Source organism: Equus asinus, chromosome 9 (assembly GCF_041296235.1).
Source record: "Equus asinus isolate D_3611 breed Donkey chromosome 9, EquAss-T2T_v2, whole genome shotgun sequence".
Classification (NCBI taxonomy): Eukaryota; Metazoa; Chordata; class Mammalia; order Perissodactyla; family Equidae; genus Equus; species Equus asinus.
In genome coordinates, this window is record NC_091798.1 from 15,184,653 (window position 1) to 15,203,182 (window position 18,530).

General features: G+C 46.7%; 1 protein-coding gene across 12 annotated transcripts in view; it reads right to left on the reverse strand.

Moving 5' to 3' along the window:
• Positions 1 to 18,530, reverse strand: part of TENM2 (teneurin transmembrane protein 2) — a 1,160,613-nt gene that overhangs the window by 72,961 nt on the left and 1,069,122 nt on the right. For all 12 annotated transcript variants that reach the window (XM_070517111.1, XM_044777697.2, XM_070517110.1 and 9 more), the window contains one exon: positions 4,763 to 4,973. In XM_070517111.1, coding sequence (XP_070373212.1) covers positions 4,763 to 4,973 — 211 coding nt within the window. The remainder of the gene's footprint in view (positions 1 to 4,762; positions 4,974 to 18,530) is intronic.

Sequence of the window (18,530 nt, forward strand, 5' to 3'; positions counted from 1 at the left end):
GAGTCCCCTTTCCTATTGCCACTGCGCCCCCCGGCCCCCACCCACCTCCTCAGCTGGTCCCTTAGGCAAGGAGAAGACTTCAACATTCACTTCTGGCTTCACATGATCATACCTCTCAGAGAGGTGTAGGCAAAAGGGAGGTCTCAATGCTTGCTTTCCCTGAGGAGCAGAATTGGTGACACGGTGGGGTGAAATCCATGGGCAGCATCTCCTGTCATTCGCTGGGCAATGGAGTCCGCTGTGCACATTCCCTCTGCCCTAGGGCTCACTCTGTTTCTTGACATTGCTTGACTTTTGCTTGTCCCGAGCTTTGGGCTGCCCCTCATCACTCATGTTTGTGCCTTAGCCTGGCACAGAGAGTATTACACTTGGGTGAGAGCTTCCCTATCTGGCTGCTCATTTCCTATTTTGGCTTTGGAGGAAGGCAATGTTACTCTTCTCCTCCAGGCTGGGATGTCAGAGGGAGCGGAGGGGAGCACACTGAGGTTTTTTATGAGGCTGGGACACATAGTTGCATTGTTTTTTTGCTGCCCTTTAAGAGAAAAATTTCTCACAATCCATGGCAGCCTGAGAAAAAGAATATTTTGGAGATTTTTTTTCTGGTAGAACTCTCTTGGATTCTGGATTCCATGTAACTATATATTTCTCTTATATCAAATTCCTGCTATCTTGACAGGGGACAGGGGAGGGGTTTGGAATCCCACTCAGCTTTTTCCCACTGTCAGAGAAAGCTCCCCTCTCTATTGATTACACTAACTAGAAATTTCCCCAAGATGCTAGTAGTCAACCAACCACTTCTGGGAAATCTCATAAAGCAATAGAGATGCCACAATATTCTACTCAAAATCCATGGAGAGAGAATGCATACGCCTCCTCTCTCCTGAATTCTCTTGACTTCATGGAGAAATGGTCTCATGAGAAGTTCCATTTTTGCACCGAGCCCCCAGCCTATCAGACAGGCCCGCTGCTGTATTGTTGGCCTCCAAGCCACCAGGCAATTTGGTGAAGGTTCTCAGGCTTCCAGGTTCCTGGACACACTCCCAATTTCTGGACTAGGGAATCAAGCTGACCTGTTCTTTGCCAGAATCTTGTCCAAGGCTGCTCGATCTTTGGAACGCACTTACTTCTGCAATCCCGGGTGACCCGAGAACTGGAGGGATGCCTTCTCCAAGCACCTCTCTTTTTATTAGCAATACCCCCAGCTGTTCAACTCTAACCCCGTGATGGTCTCAGGAGGGTTTAGACTGCTCCACTGACAGGTCTAATTGTCTGCTACTGGCTGCCTAACAAACAAATCGCATTTTTAGCTGGTTCCAACCACAATGCCAGAGTCTTTCGAAAGCAGAAAACTCATTTATGAAAATAATTCTTTTGTTCAATTCTGTTTCCTTATCTTAGCTCAGACTAAGATTTCTTTCAGGTCTTCCCAGACACTATTTTAAAATCAATGATGTATGCTGATGACCACAAACTACGAAGTGCTTGTGATGAGAAAACAAAATGGGGATTACACCTCACAGTGGGTTTCCCCCCTCCTTTTATATACAACTGTTAGTTTTTTTTAATCATTCCTATAGCATAAGACTTTGCAGAGCTCCACAGGAATAAAAGGAGCTGGGTTGTCTATGATTTCTGCCCTCTGTTTTTCTAATTCTTCATTGCTGCTGGCTGCCTATCATTTCTAGGCAGTCAATTCGCAGAAAAGATTCAGCTAAGACATGCTATCAGTTCATTTCTATTTATGATTATTGATGTGTAACAATTATCACATTATCTAGATAGTGAGATCTGCTCTATAAATTATAGTGGTGGAGTCAAGGCATTTTAGTTATTTTTGTATGCCATTATCTAGGGGAAACGCCTTCTTAGAAGTCTTGAATTTAGTTCTTTTTCACTCCCAGCTTTGTCCTTCATTATTTGTCAGACGATAATGCACTGAAATTCACATGCTTGATGAACTTCAACCTATGTCTTGGAGTAACATTTTGCTGTTTCTGAATTATGTATCCATGCCGACCTGCTGGAGTGTGGGCTCAATTGGGTGGTGCTATTTATTGCTGCCGTCAAAGCTTCAGAGAAGCTTTCTCGAAAGCAAGGTTCTTTCTTTTGCCCAGATCTCTGGAGCTGGGCAAGTCCACCACATATTCTGGAGTCCCTGCCTGCCTTCCCACATCTTGGCTCTAGCACAAGAAACCTTCTGGAAATGGGAACTGTTGGTGAGGAGGATAAGACTGAATTTTAAGGGACAGATGAAGAAAGAGTATGAAAAGGAGAATATCAGGAAATTACTGGATTTAGGGTAGAAATAATGAAATGTTAATAGGAAGCCGATTAATACAGAGCACAGGCTTTTGAAAGATGCATTTACAGGTTAAGCAAACTATGCAAACCACAGCAAAATGCTTACGGTCTAGCGCGAGGGCCAGTCAGTCACGAGTCTCTGGTGATGTAAGAAAAATTTAAAATACTTAGGTGTATGAAGAAGCTATCCTGGTTTAAACCTGATTTGGCCTGAATTTTATTTTAACCAGAGCAGTCTGACTTCCTGCCTGACAAGCATACATTGTAGCTCTGCGTTACCTCACTACCCCTAAAGCAAAGAATGCATTCTTTGAAGAGAAGGATGAATGCCTCCCTCCCTGTGATGCCAAAAACAGTACTCCTTTGAAAGATGTTTCCCTTCCCATGACGCCAGGGTCACGTTTACCCACTGTGTACACCCCAAGCCATAACAAAATATCTCCTTGAAATCTTGAAAGAATGTACCCCTGTCATGCTTGATGTGTGCTCTTTGTTCTGAGATGGTACATAACTGTGCTGAGAACAACTTATTCTTCAGAGCCCTTTGCACTCCCGGGCTGTAGTCCTCAGCTTGGCTCGAATAAAGCTCTCTACTATAGAACGATTATTACTTGCGTCGACACTGGCAATAAGAATTATGTTTATAATTAAAAGGGAACATACCTACAGAATCTGTGTCTCAGGACTAGGATTTAACAAGCAGAGGAAGTAGTTTTCTGGTCAGAGATATGTGGTTTCTATTATTTTTTGGCAGGGTTCTTGTATTAAAATAATAATATTACTGTGTGTAGTATATTCTACACATGGTATTCTAATTTTACCAATTTTAAACTTTTAAATGTAAAATTTTTACCCATTTTACCAAGTTCAATAGCTTGCCTAATGTGACGCAGCTAGGGAGTGTCAGGGCTGAAATAGAAGAAGAGGGTTGAGAGGCTTTTTTTCTTTTCTATTTTATTTTTAGTAAAATGAAAGCAGAGAAAGGCTAAAGCTGCTGGCCCAAGGTAACCTTGTTAAGAACCTCGTATTCAAGAGCTGCCATGAATTGGGGCTGCACAACTTCCCAGAGAGTTCTAAGGGGCTGTAGAATCAACTGGCTGTACCATTACCCACCGCCTCCCCATCCCGCCTTTGCTAGGCTCTCCCCGGGGGGAGTAGAGTGAGTTGTGACCTGACGATGTCTCCTCCCCAAAGTCTAATGAGGTGGCACCAAAAGAATCACTTATAAAGTCAGGGGCTCCTGTAAGAAGTGAAATCTGGTATTTCCTTTGCTGGATGGAAGCCTGCTGACGCAGCACACTTCTTGAGTTGCTTCTGGGCCTGCCCAGAACTAAGTGAGGATAAAGAGGACTAAGAGAAAGATGGCGTGGTGAGGGCTGTGGGAGGGAAAAGGGCACCAGGACCATCTGCTCAAATTCCTAGTTCCTAGAGTTTTCTTGAAAAGGACCCAACCAGTGATTCTTATTTTCCCCTGGGAAGGAGCACAGAGATAGGGTGGGAGCACCCCCAAGAAGATGATGCCTGCCATCCTCACATCTGCAGACACCATCCACACCTGGACCCAGACTGACCAAGAGTGAGATTGCTGATATGCAGGCAGCTCACGAGAAGACCCCCTGCCTCTCCTATCCTTCCCCTCACCCTCAGAATCTGAAACTGTGCCTGGAAGAGAGAGGGCCTGGGGGTGTCTCAAAGGCAACTCTTCCCCTTGCTCTCTTCTCCAGGGGGACAGTTCTAACTTGTTCTGGGCAGAATGGAGGGGCCGAGCTGACTACAAAATAAATCTAGAATTTGCCTCTAGAATATTCACAAGCCTCAGATCAGCAACTGAGAGCAAAAGGACATTCGAGAGAAACTCCCACCGTTTTGGAATGAGAGGTGACATGCACTGGCACAATGCCTTGCACAAAGCAGGCAATTAGCAGATGCAATTGATGGGGTTGCTGTGAGGATTGGAGATAATCTACATAAAGTCCCCAGCTCATCATAAGTGTTCAATAAATTCTAGCAACTGGCATCACCTTGACTCTAAAATGCCACAAATGATAAGTTATGTTATCAAGTTAATAATCACTTTCAAATATACTCTATTGAATGAAATATTTCAGTGATGATGAAACAAAAACCACTATCAGAGGTATTATAAAGCAAGATTCAAAATAATAACAGTAATGTCATAAAATAATAGATCATAAAAATGATCTAAAAATCAGGCAATCAACAGGTGTCTCCAGCAGGTTCTGGGATGAATGTGGACAAATCCCGCATGGAGACTGGGACTCTGCCTCTGGAACTGGATCCACAGAAAGGAAAGGGCCTTGGTGAACCAGAGCAGGGAGCTGCCACCATGGGGTAGTTTCCAGGCCAACTGGGATGACAGAAAAACCAGGAGCGCTTCCTCCTGCTCCGACAGGAAGGGAAGCAGTGACCTCAGTAGTTTGCATGGACAGAGAGCACCCACCTGCTGTTGAAGGGGTTGTCTCCAGGAATGATGTGGGTGCTGTCTTTGCCTGCCAAGAGCTTGATGCGGTCGTAGAAGGACTTCACTGCGGGCGAGTCTGTCTGGCCCTGCTGAATGATGTCCAGGGGGTCCCGGGACCCCCGGCAGAGCAGGCTGTTCTGACAGGCTGACTGCAAGCAGCAGTCAGGGTCCAGGCAATCCACCAGGCCATCTGGAAGGGCAGAGGCAGAGCCAGGTCAGCGGATTTCATGGCACAAAGCTGCTTAGAGATGCTAACACCTTTGTCATGAGCAGCATCAACCCTCCTCAAGGGCCTGAATTGGCAGGTTTCACACAACAAGCTTAGTATAATTCCAATATATATACGCATAGAAAATAAAAGACTGAAAGGAAATCATTGAAAATGTTGACAAATGGTTATCCCCAGGTAGTAGATTAGTGTGTTTCTCTTCCTTTCCTTTGTTATACTTTTCTGGAGTTTCTACTTTTTCTATTGTGAGTAAGTATTACTTGAGTGGTCGGAAATAAAAACAAACACTTTGCTTTTAAACAACACAGCACAAAAAATTACCTATAGCAGTTCTCGGGGGCCTGTGCTAATGTGTGCACCAGTAAACACAATGCACGGGATTCCTTACATCTCGCTTTAAAGGAGAAAAGCATTCTCTCCTCGCTCCCTCGGAGCCAGGGAGGGTACTGCTGACCAGTTGGAGAATGAGGTGTGGTGAGTTTTACATTTTCCAGGAAATGTGGAGAAATGACTTTGGCTTGAGCATGCAGAAATTAAGCCATCAGTGCATTCAATTGCTTCTGGTGTTACCTTCCCACGTGCCCGCAGGATGTCAAATGTCCTGATCAACTTGCCCAGGTTCCCGCCCCTCCATCCCATCCTGGGCTGACTCCTATTCATTCAGCTACCATTCGACAAGTATCTGAGTGCCATCCACATTCTGGAAATAAATGGGGAACAAAGAATGATGGTGTCTGTCCTTAAGGAGCTGATGGGGGAGAGATACATGACTCATCCTTTTAGACTCAGACTAGGTATGGCCTCCTCCTCCAGGAACCCTTCTTGATGATGCTCCTGGCTAGGTTAAGTATTCCTGTTCTGTCTGTCTCCGAATCAGAGGTTCTCAGAGAATGGTTCTGCATCAAAATCCTGTGGGGAGAATCAAGGGCCTACCCCAGACCTACCCAGGGAGAGCCTCCAGAGCAGGTCGTGGATTCTCAGGCAATTCTAATGCACAGGAAATTTTAAAAACCATTGTGAATGCCAACTTCCTTGTACTAGAATTAATTAACTCTGTATGCTTGCCTTCTTGCTTAGAAAATAAGTACTTTGAAGAGAAGAACAGTGTCTTATTCATTTCTATATTCATGCTTTTCTTAGTGCCTACCATGGAATAGGGCACTCAACAAATGTTTGTTGAATGAATACACAACTGTGTTCCATGCCTCACGTGTCTGTCAGGGCTGAGGATGGGAATGTTTAGGGCAGTGTTTGCTCCTTGGAATTTCCTCTTAGAATGGATTAGTTGGTCAACCCTTACTCACTCTGCTGGGAATTGATGGAACACACAGTGGAGAAACTTGGAGAATAACTTGCTTGCCTCTTGTGGATTTGATAGCAAGGCATTTTGGGGCCATAATTAACATCATAGAAACACGTACTCAAACCCCGGGCTGTGACTTGACAAACACTTGTACTGGAATGCTGAATCAGAGGCCTGGCTGTGTGCTTTAAATTTACTACAATGTAATTTTTTGGCATTACCCTTTTCATTTAGTTCTGCTAATGAAATTGAAATATGTAATTTCACCAAAGTTCCACTGTAATTTAGCAATTAATGTACAATTATTTTAATGCATTACTTTCTTTTTAGCAAACAAACAGATTAGGAGGGTGCCTGTTTTGCTTGACTTTAAATTACTGAAACGAGCCTCTCATTTTCTACATGGGCAAGTGTTACTCATGTGCCTCGTAACACACTTAGATTTACAAAATTTCCTCGAGATGCAGATAAAGGAGGGTGAGCAGGCACGCAGCGCGCACTTTAAATTCAGAGACTTTCAAAGTCAAGGTCCCAAACACCTCAGCGCGACGTGCTGCCTGCATCAGGTACTCCCCAGAGCCCGGCAAACCTCGGACCCAAGACACAGCACTGGAGAATCACATCTCGGCAGCAGGACGATGCTGAGGCACCGTCCCGGATCCACCTTCAGATTGTCCAGTGGATCCCACGGTCCTTGGCAGAATAAGGAAAAGAAAAGAAAAAAACGCCTAGTGCTGTGCCTTTAACATCCCCTTCCACGGACTGCCTTCACTAATCAGAAGGAAGCTACGAGAGAATGCCTGCTTTGAATTTAAAAATATCCCGCAGAGATATGCTGGCGCTGCTTCCTTCCACAGCTGCAGAAACTTCTCAGGTGAGAAGAAACCCACTGTTATTAGCACTGCAGATTTCTTTAAGGCCACTGGCCTCTTCCCATTAGGAGTTCCATCCATCTCCAGTGGCCTTTCCCTCCTGAAGCTGGGAATGTGCCCCCTCCCACCCCCAACCCATTTACCACCCACTCCATCTAACCAGCTTGAGGACCTCATCGGGCTCCAATAACAGCTTAAGACAGATTTCCTATTAAGTGCTGAACATTTTCCTCCCCCAGCACCCTCTAGTCTGCCACTCCTTCTGGGATTGCAACTGCTTCACAAAGGTGGACCTCAAATTTCCCCACTGTTTTGTTGATCGCAGGCTTTTAATTCAAGGGCCTGTCTGGCAGGAGCTGTCCTATAAACACATCAGCTATAGCAGATGGCAGATACTAAAAAAAAGAGATAGAAATGATTTCCTCCTCCACATTTACATTCACCTGCTCCAGAGATTGCGCATCTGGGGTTCTCTGCATTATTAGGTGAGAGCATTTGTTACGCCTGCAATGACCTCATCGTGTCGTTTGCTCGTGGGCCGCTGCCGCTGAACGCTTTCAGACGACACCATGAACTTTAAATTGGCATTCCCGTCTCCCAGTGGCCTGTCAGTCATGAGAATCGCATCTTTATGCCAGCAAGCCCCTCGCATGGAGTCTGACATGGCAATCTTCAGTAAATTACCCTGTCACTGACAATCTTGCGTTTATCTCGCAAACAATCAAGCAGGCAATCAAACTGTTCTGAATCGCCGGTTCAGGACCTGAGAGGCTGCCGGCATCTTCATCCAGTAGGGGCGCGAGAACGGCACGGCCTTCCTATGACATTGCATGATTTCTTTATTTATTTATCTCCCCACTTATCTGTTTGTCTGGTTGGCTTTTTCCTGGTGAGGGTGGTGAGAGAGGTTTGCAGAGTTCTTGAAAAGGGCTCAATTCTGACTCAGCGATAATGGGAAAGTGACCCAGGCCTTCCCGATTGGCCCACGGTGGTGTCGGGCATCTGCTTAATACGCCCTTGTTGACTTCACTCCGTGAGATGTGGCCACGGAGAATTATTCATGGTTATGCTTTCAGAAGGTGCTTGCTATCAGAAGGCATGCTGAGTCACAGCTCTGGCTGTATTCCACATGCATACATTGTTCGCTAATTGTAATGACCATTTCAGAGAAATATGGATGTGGAGAAACTTTCTGGGAACAATATGTGAGGCATTCTTTTTATTGCTTTTGATAAAGAAAATCAGAGGGAATCTGCCAGTTCTGGCAATGTGAAGCAAAAATCAGGTTAACGCTAAATTGAATCCTTTGGATTAGAATTCCCAGGCTAAAAAGCCAAAAAGTCTACACAGCATCAGAGGTTAGAGCCTGGCCTGTGGAATCAGATGGACTTGGGTTTGAAGACCATCTTCTCTAGTTCCTGGCTGTGTGAGCTTAGAAAGATAATCGCCCTTGCTGAACCTCAATTTCTTTGCCTTTAAAACTGAGTTATAATAGTGCATCTATCATAGGATTATGTGATAGGGAATAAATGAATTGATATATATAATATCAATCCAGCATATAGTGTGTTCAATGAACTGTAGGTATTACTACAATCACAAATTCTTTGAAGTTTTCAACTTTTTCAGTTTATAAAAAGTGGACGTGAAAATAAATGAAATCAATATCCCCTTACTAGAGTCATTCCCTGGTATGTCCTTTGGGTAGGTTGAATCTTGGCAAGAATGCTGTTGTTTCCAAAGTGTTCAGTTCATAATAATTGACAGTAATGATAAATGATATAGATTGAATGAGATTTACATATATTCTTCATTTAGATGCTCATGGCAACCCTACATGGCAGAATAACGTAACGCTTAAGCTGCAGGCCCTGGATCAGGGTGTCTGGGTTTGAATCTCAGATCAGCTACTACCGATCTGCTGACCTTGTCCAATTAACCGCTCTGTGCCTCAGTTTCCTCATGTGCAAAATGAAGATGATGATGGGGATGTTAGAAAGTGCTGTTGGGAGGACGGAAGCAGGTATTACATGTGCAGTACTTGGAATGGTGCCTGGTGCAGCAAGTACACAGTAAACTCTGTATTACCCCTTTATCACCATGTCACCCCTTGGAAGGGTGGCAGTAGAGTTGGAAACTGAAGCTCAGAGAGCTGAGTCAGTTATCCAAGCGGCCAAGGAGAAGCTTCGGATAAAAAGTAGGAAAAGGCAACCAATGAGATCACCCTTTGTCTTCTTCATTATCAGAAGGAGGAGACATTTTATGGCAAAGGGAGTCAGGGGACACCCATCACCCGGGGAAAGTGTGGGCAGCCGTGAGCTTTAATCACTTCTGAAGCCTATCTACTCTTACAGCCGGGCAAGAATTTGTCTGGTTGAAATGAGCATCTGAAAAGGAATCAACATGAGAAACAAGACACCTGGGAGTTCATCCCCTGCAGTGTAGCTGCTGAGGACCATGCTGTTTACCAGAGAGATTCAAACCCCATTCAGCTGTTTATCTTTGTCACGTGGTGGCACTTACCTTCTGGGCTGGCTACAGGTTGGTGTCAGCTGTTTCCAGCCCCTGCCTAGTTTGCTCTGCTAGACTTTATAAAAAGCACCCTAAATAGTCAAGAGATTTAACCTCAAAGCCTTAATTGAACACTTACTAGTAAAGCTACACTCAGCGGGGAGGAGGACATCCATAATGGAGAGGCTGCAGAGAAGCCCCAGTAAACATCTGGATATTTCAGAGTTGGCTGAAACATCTTTGCTGTCTGGGGAAGGCAGCCTGAGTCCTTGCATCCCTCTTCCAGGGAAGGAAGGGCCCTGGGAGAGAGGATGTTTATTTCATTTGTTTTCCTCTTTGATCTTCGTAAACGGGGCAGCTTATGGAGAATCTGGATGGAAGCGTTTTGTTCAATTTCTGGTGCCTTTTGTTCCCTGTAGCTTGGTGTGCAAGTGACTCCGTCTACAATCTGCGTGAACTCTCCAGCTTTCTTGGGTATTAGAGGCTTCAGAGAAACATCTACATTTACTTTTCTCGGTTTCGTTTTGTGACAAGGTGGCACAAATCGACTCCAACAATTCACTTCAGGTGCCACGGATGGCTCTGCTAATGTCTGCACACAGCACCTGGGTGGGAACTGGTTAGCAGCTCAGATTTTAAAAATGAGCCCCTCTTTCCAGATCATGGTTTGAGGGGAGGCGCCACCAACCACCAAACTACCTTGCCCACTCACGGGGCCAGGGGGCCACAGAGTGGACGGATTGAAATGTGGGCTTTGAAGAGTACATACTGTTTCATTTATAGGATCTTCAAAGACAGGCAAAGCTAGTTAATTATGGTAGAAAGTTAGAAGTTGTGGTTACTTTTTTTTTTTTTTAAAGATTTTATTTTTCTCCTTTTTCTCCCCAAAGCCCCCCGGTACATAGTTGTATAATTCGTTCTGGGTCCTTCCAGCTGTGGCACGCGGGACGCCGCCCCAGCGTGGTCCGATGAGCAGTGCCATGTCCGCGCGCAGGACCCGAACCAACGAAACACCGGGCCGCCTGCAGCGGAGCGCGCGAACCCAACCACTCGGCCACGGGGCCAGCCCCGAAGTTGTGGTTACTTTTATGGAGAGGTTCTGTCTGGGAAAGAACACGGGGGAACTTTCTGGGTGCTGCCAATGTTCTAGATCTTCATCTTATTCACCTGGCTACACAGGTGAATGTATATATAAACATTCATCAAGGTGTACATTTAAGATTATGTATCTCATGGACTTGCTAACAGACTGACTTCAAGCAAGATATTAACCTCTCTGTGCTCTGCGGTCCTCATTTACGAAGTGGGCATGATGATGGCGATACCTCACAGGAGCAGTGGAAGGATTAACTAAGATAATCATGGAAGGTGCTTAGAACAGTTGAGAGCACTTAGTAACCTACTAAGTGCCTGTGAATCACTTCTAGTTCTTTGCTCCTTTTTGAGTTTTCTTGGCATCCTACAGGTTTGTTTAGCACACAGAGGGAGGTGCTTGCCAAGTTCTCATTTCCCCCAAGAAAAATACAGAGAACCCAGGTGGTGAAGCCAACGCATCCCAGGGCTGTTTCTGAGATCAGTGAATGATGAGGAGGTGGAAAATTAATGAAGCAGTGGAGAAAAGGGAGGAGGCAAAAGGTTTGGGCAAGAGGGAAGAAACCTTTCTCTTTGCGATGGAAATAAAGCTGGAGTGGGGAGCGGAGAGTGCTCTTCACTCTATGGGCTGGCAAAGGCCAAAGGCTCCTGAATTTCAGCCAGAGGCATAAAGGAATTCTTGAGTAACAAGAAAGATGGCAACCATAGGATCTGTTTTGCCTTGGGAGTTAGTTTGTTTTAAGGTGAGCTCTTGTAGGACCATGCCTGATGTGTGTGTGTGGGCCCCTGTCTATATAAACAGTTTGAGTCACCCCAAATCAGCATCTCAGCACCATTCTGGCAGCCTGATCTCATATGATCTCGCAACAGAAATATCCCTCCAGCCAGCGGGAGCAATCTACTTGTCAATCTGCCCTCTGGAATTGGGATTGGGCATTGGACCCCCATTTCATAGATGCAAATCCCCAAACATCTCAGCATTCAGTTGACTCAACATGCACAGGAGTGGGGGTGGGGGATGGTCGAGAGTCAGAGAGCGCCCTGAAGAGGAGAAGCAGTGACCAGGACTCCCATGTGTCCTAGCCCGGGCTAGGATGCTCCTCCCAGACAGAACTGCTGACCCTGGCCAGTTCCCACCACTAGAAGAAGACTTAGAAAATTTCAAGGAAGGCACTTCAAAGCTCAGGGACCCAATCGCAGCATGGCACTGGGATCTTGGCCCAATTAGACAAATAGCAAAAGAATACAGGCTTTAGAGTCAGAATGGTGTGGTTTTAAAATCTGTTCTATTGTTCATTAGCTATATAACTTTGGCAAGTGACTGACCTCCTGTGACTCAGTTTTCTGAGCTGTAGAATGGACTTCATAGCACCCGCTTCACCAAAGAGCATGGAGATGCTATAAGATGGTGCATATGAAGTGAGATGATGAAGGTACTGCTCTTAATACAGAGGAAGACCTCAATAAGTGGAGGCTACTCTTAATGATATTTCCTGCTCTCCACCAGGGAAGGGCATTATTCCATTTGCATTTTACCCAGTGCCTGCTGACAAGTTGGAAGTGAGGGATAATTGAAAGCATTCTGGCTTGATGTAACCAAGAAGTGAAAGGAACCAGCACGGCTGACTTGATTTAACCTGGCAATATGAGATTAGTTCTTCATTGCCTCTGGTGGGTCTCCTGCATTGCCAACCTTTTAAAGCAATAGATTGGCTGACAGGGTGCTCATTTGGAAGGTTTCACCTGCCATTAATACCCTGGCTGCCTGATGGACCGTCGCTCTGCAGGCGCCCTCCTCACCCCCTACCCCCTACCGCCCCCCCCCCCCCCCCACCGCCCCGGGAGCAACCACCATTCTTAAATATTGCAAGAAGTAAAACTGTATTTGCACTCCTTCTGGAAGCCCTGTTGGAAGTTTTCCTCTTGCTTCTTGCCAACTCTTTTTGTCAGTCTCTGAGTTCCAAGGCAGAAGATCCTTGCCCCAGTGCACCTTCGGCTTTTCTCACAACTTAGCAATGGAAGATCAGTCATGTCCCATAGAGATCTGGCAGAGTGGAGCCCACAGAGAGCTGCTTTGCTGGCTTTCCTACTCTTCAGGATGGATGTGGAAAAGAAGGCAAAGGCTGCTTAGGAAACCCCAGGCATGTTATTGAGGGCCGGGATATAATCCAGGAAACACCCCTCTTTAACATGACTCTAGCTTTTCCTTGAAGCTACTGGGACATCTAGTCGACCCCATGTGGCTGGGGGTGGGGGTGAAGGATGGTAGAAATTTTATGACAACGAGCTTGCAGTGTGTGTCCGGTTTTTTTTTTCGAATGGTTCTTCACCAAAAACCAAACGAATGAACAAAAAATAAAACAAACACTATCAACATAAACCTTTTAAATCAATGCTTCTCAAATGCTAACCAGCATTGGAATCACCCAGGGACCTTGTTCAAATGTAGATTCTAATTCTGTGGTCCTAGCGTGGTCCTGCATTTCTTACAAGCTCCCGGATGATGGGGACCCTGCTGTTCCGAGCACCATACTTCCAGAAGTCAGGCATGAAACCGCTGTGGTCAAGGTGTGCTCCCTGACTGCCTGGCCTGGAATCACCTCAGGGATGTTAAAATGCTGATTCCTGCTGTCACCCAGACCTGCTGAATTCCTGAGAGTGGGGACTGGGAAACTGCGTTTTAAAGATGATTCCTAGATGATTCTTTTGCTCACTAAAGCAGGACTTTTCCGAGCCTTTGATGTGTGAATGTGCATTATGAATCTTTAATGTTGCAATGGAGCATGCAGCATTTCCTGACCATGGACCCCTTTTGGCTCAGAGCATCTCCCTGCAATAATCTAGTGCAAAGCAGGTCGGGAAGCACAGGAAGGACCAGCCAAACCTTCTTCTACTCAATAGTCACAAGTGGCAGCCCCATGCTTGACCGACCTCATAAAATGCAGGCTTTCGGGTGATCAGGCCCAACACAAACCACATCACCACTACTAGCACGTCAGCTCAGAGTCCCCGTCCCTGGGCTCCCAGTGCCTCCCAAAGCCTATGCATTTCAACATAGGAACCCCATGCTAGGTGATGGCATCCTGGGGGTCACTAGGATGATGAAGCATTAATAGCAATCGAGTCTAATAAGAACTAATGGTTGACACTTATGAAACACTCACCAGGTGCCAGGCACTGGACTAAGTGATTTATATGTGTCCCTTTATAAGGTCACCACCAGAATTCAAGGCATCCTTAGCACCGTTGTCTATAGATGAGGAATTGGAGACTTAGAGAAAGATTAAAAAACTCACCTAAGACCATGCAGCTTCTACATAGTGGGGCTGGGTTTTGAACCCAGTTTGCTGCACTCGAAGCCAATCCTACATGAAGCTGCCATGTCAGGTCTGTTACCGTTAAACACTGAGTGTTCAACACGCAGGAGCCCATTGTGCCCGCCAACAGGACGTGTTAGTGCCTGCACCAAGCTCTGTTATCTAAGCCAGGACTAAGGCAAACAGAAGAGGGACAATTTAAATACATATTGGAGAGTGATTTATTTTTTGGGAAACTGGCATGCGGAATGCTTTAATCAGCCTTCTGTCTCAGCGCCTAACCTCACCCAGCTTACACTTCTGGCTACGGTGGATCACCACAGGGCTGTCCCTCTGCCAGCCCCTGAAGTTCCTCTGGGCTTTTGCAGCCTGAACCTTCCATTCTTATCCAGCCATCATCCAGTGACACTCACAAAAACTGTTTGAGGGGGCTTCTATGATCTCCATTTTTCAGATGAGGAAATTGAGGCTCAGAGAGGTTAAGGCCCTTGCCCACAATCACACAGCTAGTAAATGATGGAGGAGTGATTCACCCCCAGGCTGTCCACCTCCAAAGCTGACATTCCTGGCTTCTACCCTCAATTCTTCACGGGAGGCTGCGAGTAATCACAGCCACATAAAGGTACCTTGTGGATGTTGTAGGACTGGGCAGAGGAAATTCTGAGGCTTCAGAAAACATCTTCCTTCTCTAGTTGTTCTTTCTCTCAGTCTCTCTCTCACCATCTCCCTCCCTCTGCTGCCTCTCCTCAACCCAGACAGAGACGCTAGGAAGGATGATCTCCTTCGGTCAGAATTCTCCCACCTTGGACAGTCCCGGACAGGCCTCTCGGGCGCAGTCTCACCCTTGTTAGCCCAGGGCCATGTTTTTTGTACCTAGGGGATTTCTATCCTGGCTGCTGCTGTCTCCCCCATTTCCTGTTACAGAAACCAGTAGCAACAGAGAGCAGAGGCCTCTGATCTCAGCCGCTGCTCTCCCCCATGCTCGCCCTCTGCCCGCTGTTTCTGGCCTCTCGCAGCCTGGTCTGCTCTGCCCCCAGCTCCCTCATCAAACTCCATTTCAAAGAGCCCACTGACAGGTCAGACAGAAGCGAGCTGACGGCCAGGGGACTCCAGGCCTGGCAGGGGGTGGTGGCCTGGTGGGATGCCAGACAGTGACCTGCTGGGTCCCTCAGAAAGAAAAGGGGCTGTCACCACTGACACCTCGGAGCAACAAGCCGGAACAGTTACTTTCCGCCTGAAGAGAGACCCTGTCTCTTGGGGGTAGGTGGGAGGACTTGCCCCAGAGCTGAGAAAATTAGCAGAGGGCAGGATGCCTGTCCTCCTGCGGCCTAAAACAATACCCAGACTGCCAGCAGGAGAAGGGACCAGACTCAGCTAGCACACAAACTCTCTGCTGGATTAGGGAAATCAGAAGTGCTAATTCCTGAACACAGTCATTGCCATGCTCCAGGCACTGTGCTTAGCACCATCTGGAGGTGTTCTCATTTAATCTTCACATCTGCTCTATGGCATAGGTACTGGAACCAGCATTGTACTCCAATTATGATCACAGAATCTGGAGGTCTGCAACATGTTGGCTGTGTGACCTTGGGCTAGTTACCTCACTTCTCTGAGCTTTAGTTTCTTTGTTGGTAAAATGGAAATGGTAATCATACAAGCTTAATAGGGCTGTTGTGAAAAGATTAAATGAGCCTTATGCTACAGTATTCAGTATATAGTAACTATGTGTCTACCCTGGCTTTACAGATGGAGAAACCCAGTCCTAGGGAGGTTGCGTTGCTTGACAAGGTTGGGCAGCTGCTGGTGAGCGGTGGAGCTGGATTCGCGCAGGGCTGGCCCAGCCTCAGACTTGCTGATCGTCCTCACTACTCCATGCCTCGCCAAGCAAGCAGTAGTTTGGGATGTCAGGGTTCACTAAACAGCAATCTCAGCGGCTCCTGCCTTTCCTCTTGTCTTAGAGGAGGATTACAGAGCTCGCATACCGACTGCCATCAGCCCACAGGAAGCTGATATACGGGATGAGCCAAGTTGACAACAGAGATGAAGAGCAGCATAACCACGCTTTCACGTCTTACTGAAAACGAATATCTTACATTGGGATTTTCTTTGCATTAATAAAACAGTGTCTATGGTATATAGTGACTTGGGAGTCAATCTCTGTATGTGAGTATTTTTTTTTAATCCTAAAATAAAATTTATTCATCCTAAAATAATCTATTGAGTAAAAGACAACTGCTTCCTATTCTAGATAATTCTCATTTAAGTTTTCGTTCATTCGATTCATTTAATAATGAATTGACCAAGATAGGGAGGGACACTGCAGATACGGACCTAGATTCTAAAGAGGAAACAATTAACAAATAAATGTATAATAGGCTTTGAGAGAGTATAACGTTTGGAAGAAAAGTAAAGCAGAAAAGGCAAAACAATGGAGAAGATGGAGGAGGGGATTTGCTACTTTAGACAGGGAGCCAGGGACGGTGTCGCTGAAGAAGTGATATTTGGGCAGAAACCTAAATGAAATGAGGAAACGAGTCATGGAAACATCTAGAGGAAGAGCATTCTGGGAAGGGGGAACAGCAGGTACAAAAGCCCAGCGTGGGAATGTATCTTGTGAGTTGTGGGAACAGCAAGAGGGCAGGTGTGGGCCTGAATGAGGAAGAAGAAGACAGGAAAGAAATGAGGTCAGAATGGAAGCGAACTGCTTATGCAGAGCAATGGGAGCCATTGTTGCCACATGGATACCAATCTATGGAAGATGAGAGGCCTTGGGAAGGTCTGAGCAGGGGCACGATAGGATTCTTCTGACTGCTCAGTGTGGAACAGACTGGAAGCTGGAGGACCAATAGTTTAGCCCAGCAAAATTGGTGGCATGATCTGGGTGGAGGTGGAAGGGTATTAAGAAACCATGGCCTTAGTGATTTGGCTTAGAGAATGGAGGGGCCAAACAAGAATGCATTCATCAATCTGTGTGGAAACATGTGCCGATAAAGGTGGCATGGGAGAGACGCAGGGAATGACCACCCCAGGAGACCATGTGATAATTGGCTGGCCACCCCAGCAGACCACGTGATAGCTGGGAAGTAATGGCGCTGGAATTGCACATCAAAGGGCCAAGACTTTGGGTGATGGGCCCCAGCGGGCTGGAATTTTCTCCCAGGATCTGCTGTCCCTGAGCCATGTGCTTTTTGAGTGAGCATGGCAGAAACACGAGTAGGAGAAGCTTGCTCTGGTGACTGTGGCGTCCCATTTCTGCATCTGTGCTCTCCACGGATTCCCCTTTCCTTTCCTGACCTCAGATTCCAGCAGCTTTGGGCTCTCTGGCAAACCTGAAATACAACGACCTTCAGAAAAAGGGTCTGGGGAAGAACGAACAAGACATTTGAACTAGGAGAACTGAGCTTCAACCCCAGCCCTTCGCTGCCTGACTTTGGGCAAGCCGCCCTCTAGCTCCTGTTTCTCTGTTGGTTAAATGGAATCCTCTGTTGCTAAACGTTAGCAACTAATTCGGAGATTTTTGTAACCGTCTGCGGCCAGACTGAACATGTCAATGAGCCACCCAGCTTGGGGGCTACTGGTTTGTGATCTTTGAGGAAAAATATCACTCGTTCCAGAGCTGGTGGGTGTGGGATTGAGGGGGAAATATTGGAACAGGGACCCAAAGATGGATTTCTGATTTTGAAATATTACGCACTACTTGACATGATGAGCTGTGATTGGGGCAGTGTGTGTTTTCAGAGTCTCTGAAGTCACGTTACACAGGGAGATACTAATACTTAGAGCCGTCCTTTAGATAAAGTGGCATTAAGGCACCTCCTATGAACTCGCTAGTCAAACCTGACAACAGGCCTGTGAAGTTGGGGTCGCTGTTCTCGGGTGACAGACGAGGGAACAGAGGCTCGGACAGGTCAGGTTCTTCATTGAAGGAAGCACAGCTGGTAAGAGCTGGAGCCAGAACTTACACAAGTCTGCCTGACCCCAAAGCCAGAGGACCCCAGCAGTAAAGGGCAAGCATCCCCTGCTGGCCTGAGGCGAGCACTGTCCTGAGGGGGAATAGGAGAAGCAGGGGACGTCACCATGGGTAAGAGACCAGGGCCAGCTGCCGCCCACCCTCTCCCAGCATGCTCTTCCACATCTGCCCTTTATTCCGAAGCTCTTGAAAGAGGAGGATGGATCCTGGGAAGTTGGAGCCCTGAGCCCCGCTCCACAACCACCCCTCTGTGATGGGGACTTTAGCGAGTCCAGGGATGTCCCCATGGTCCATATGCCAATCAAATTGCCTCTGCCTTGGGACGCAGAGCTTCTTGGCCTGTCTGTTCCCAGCAGGAGGTGCAGGGCTGCCACACTTGGAGGAATCACTCTGTGCCAGCACTGAGCTCTCCTCAAAATGGCATGTATTGTGCCAAGTCAGCGGTTCTCAAAG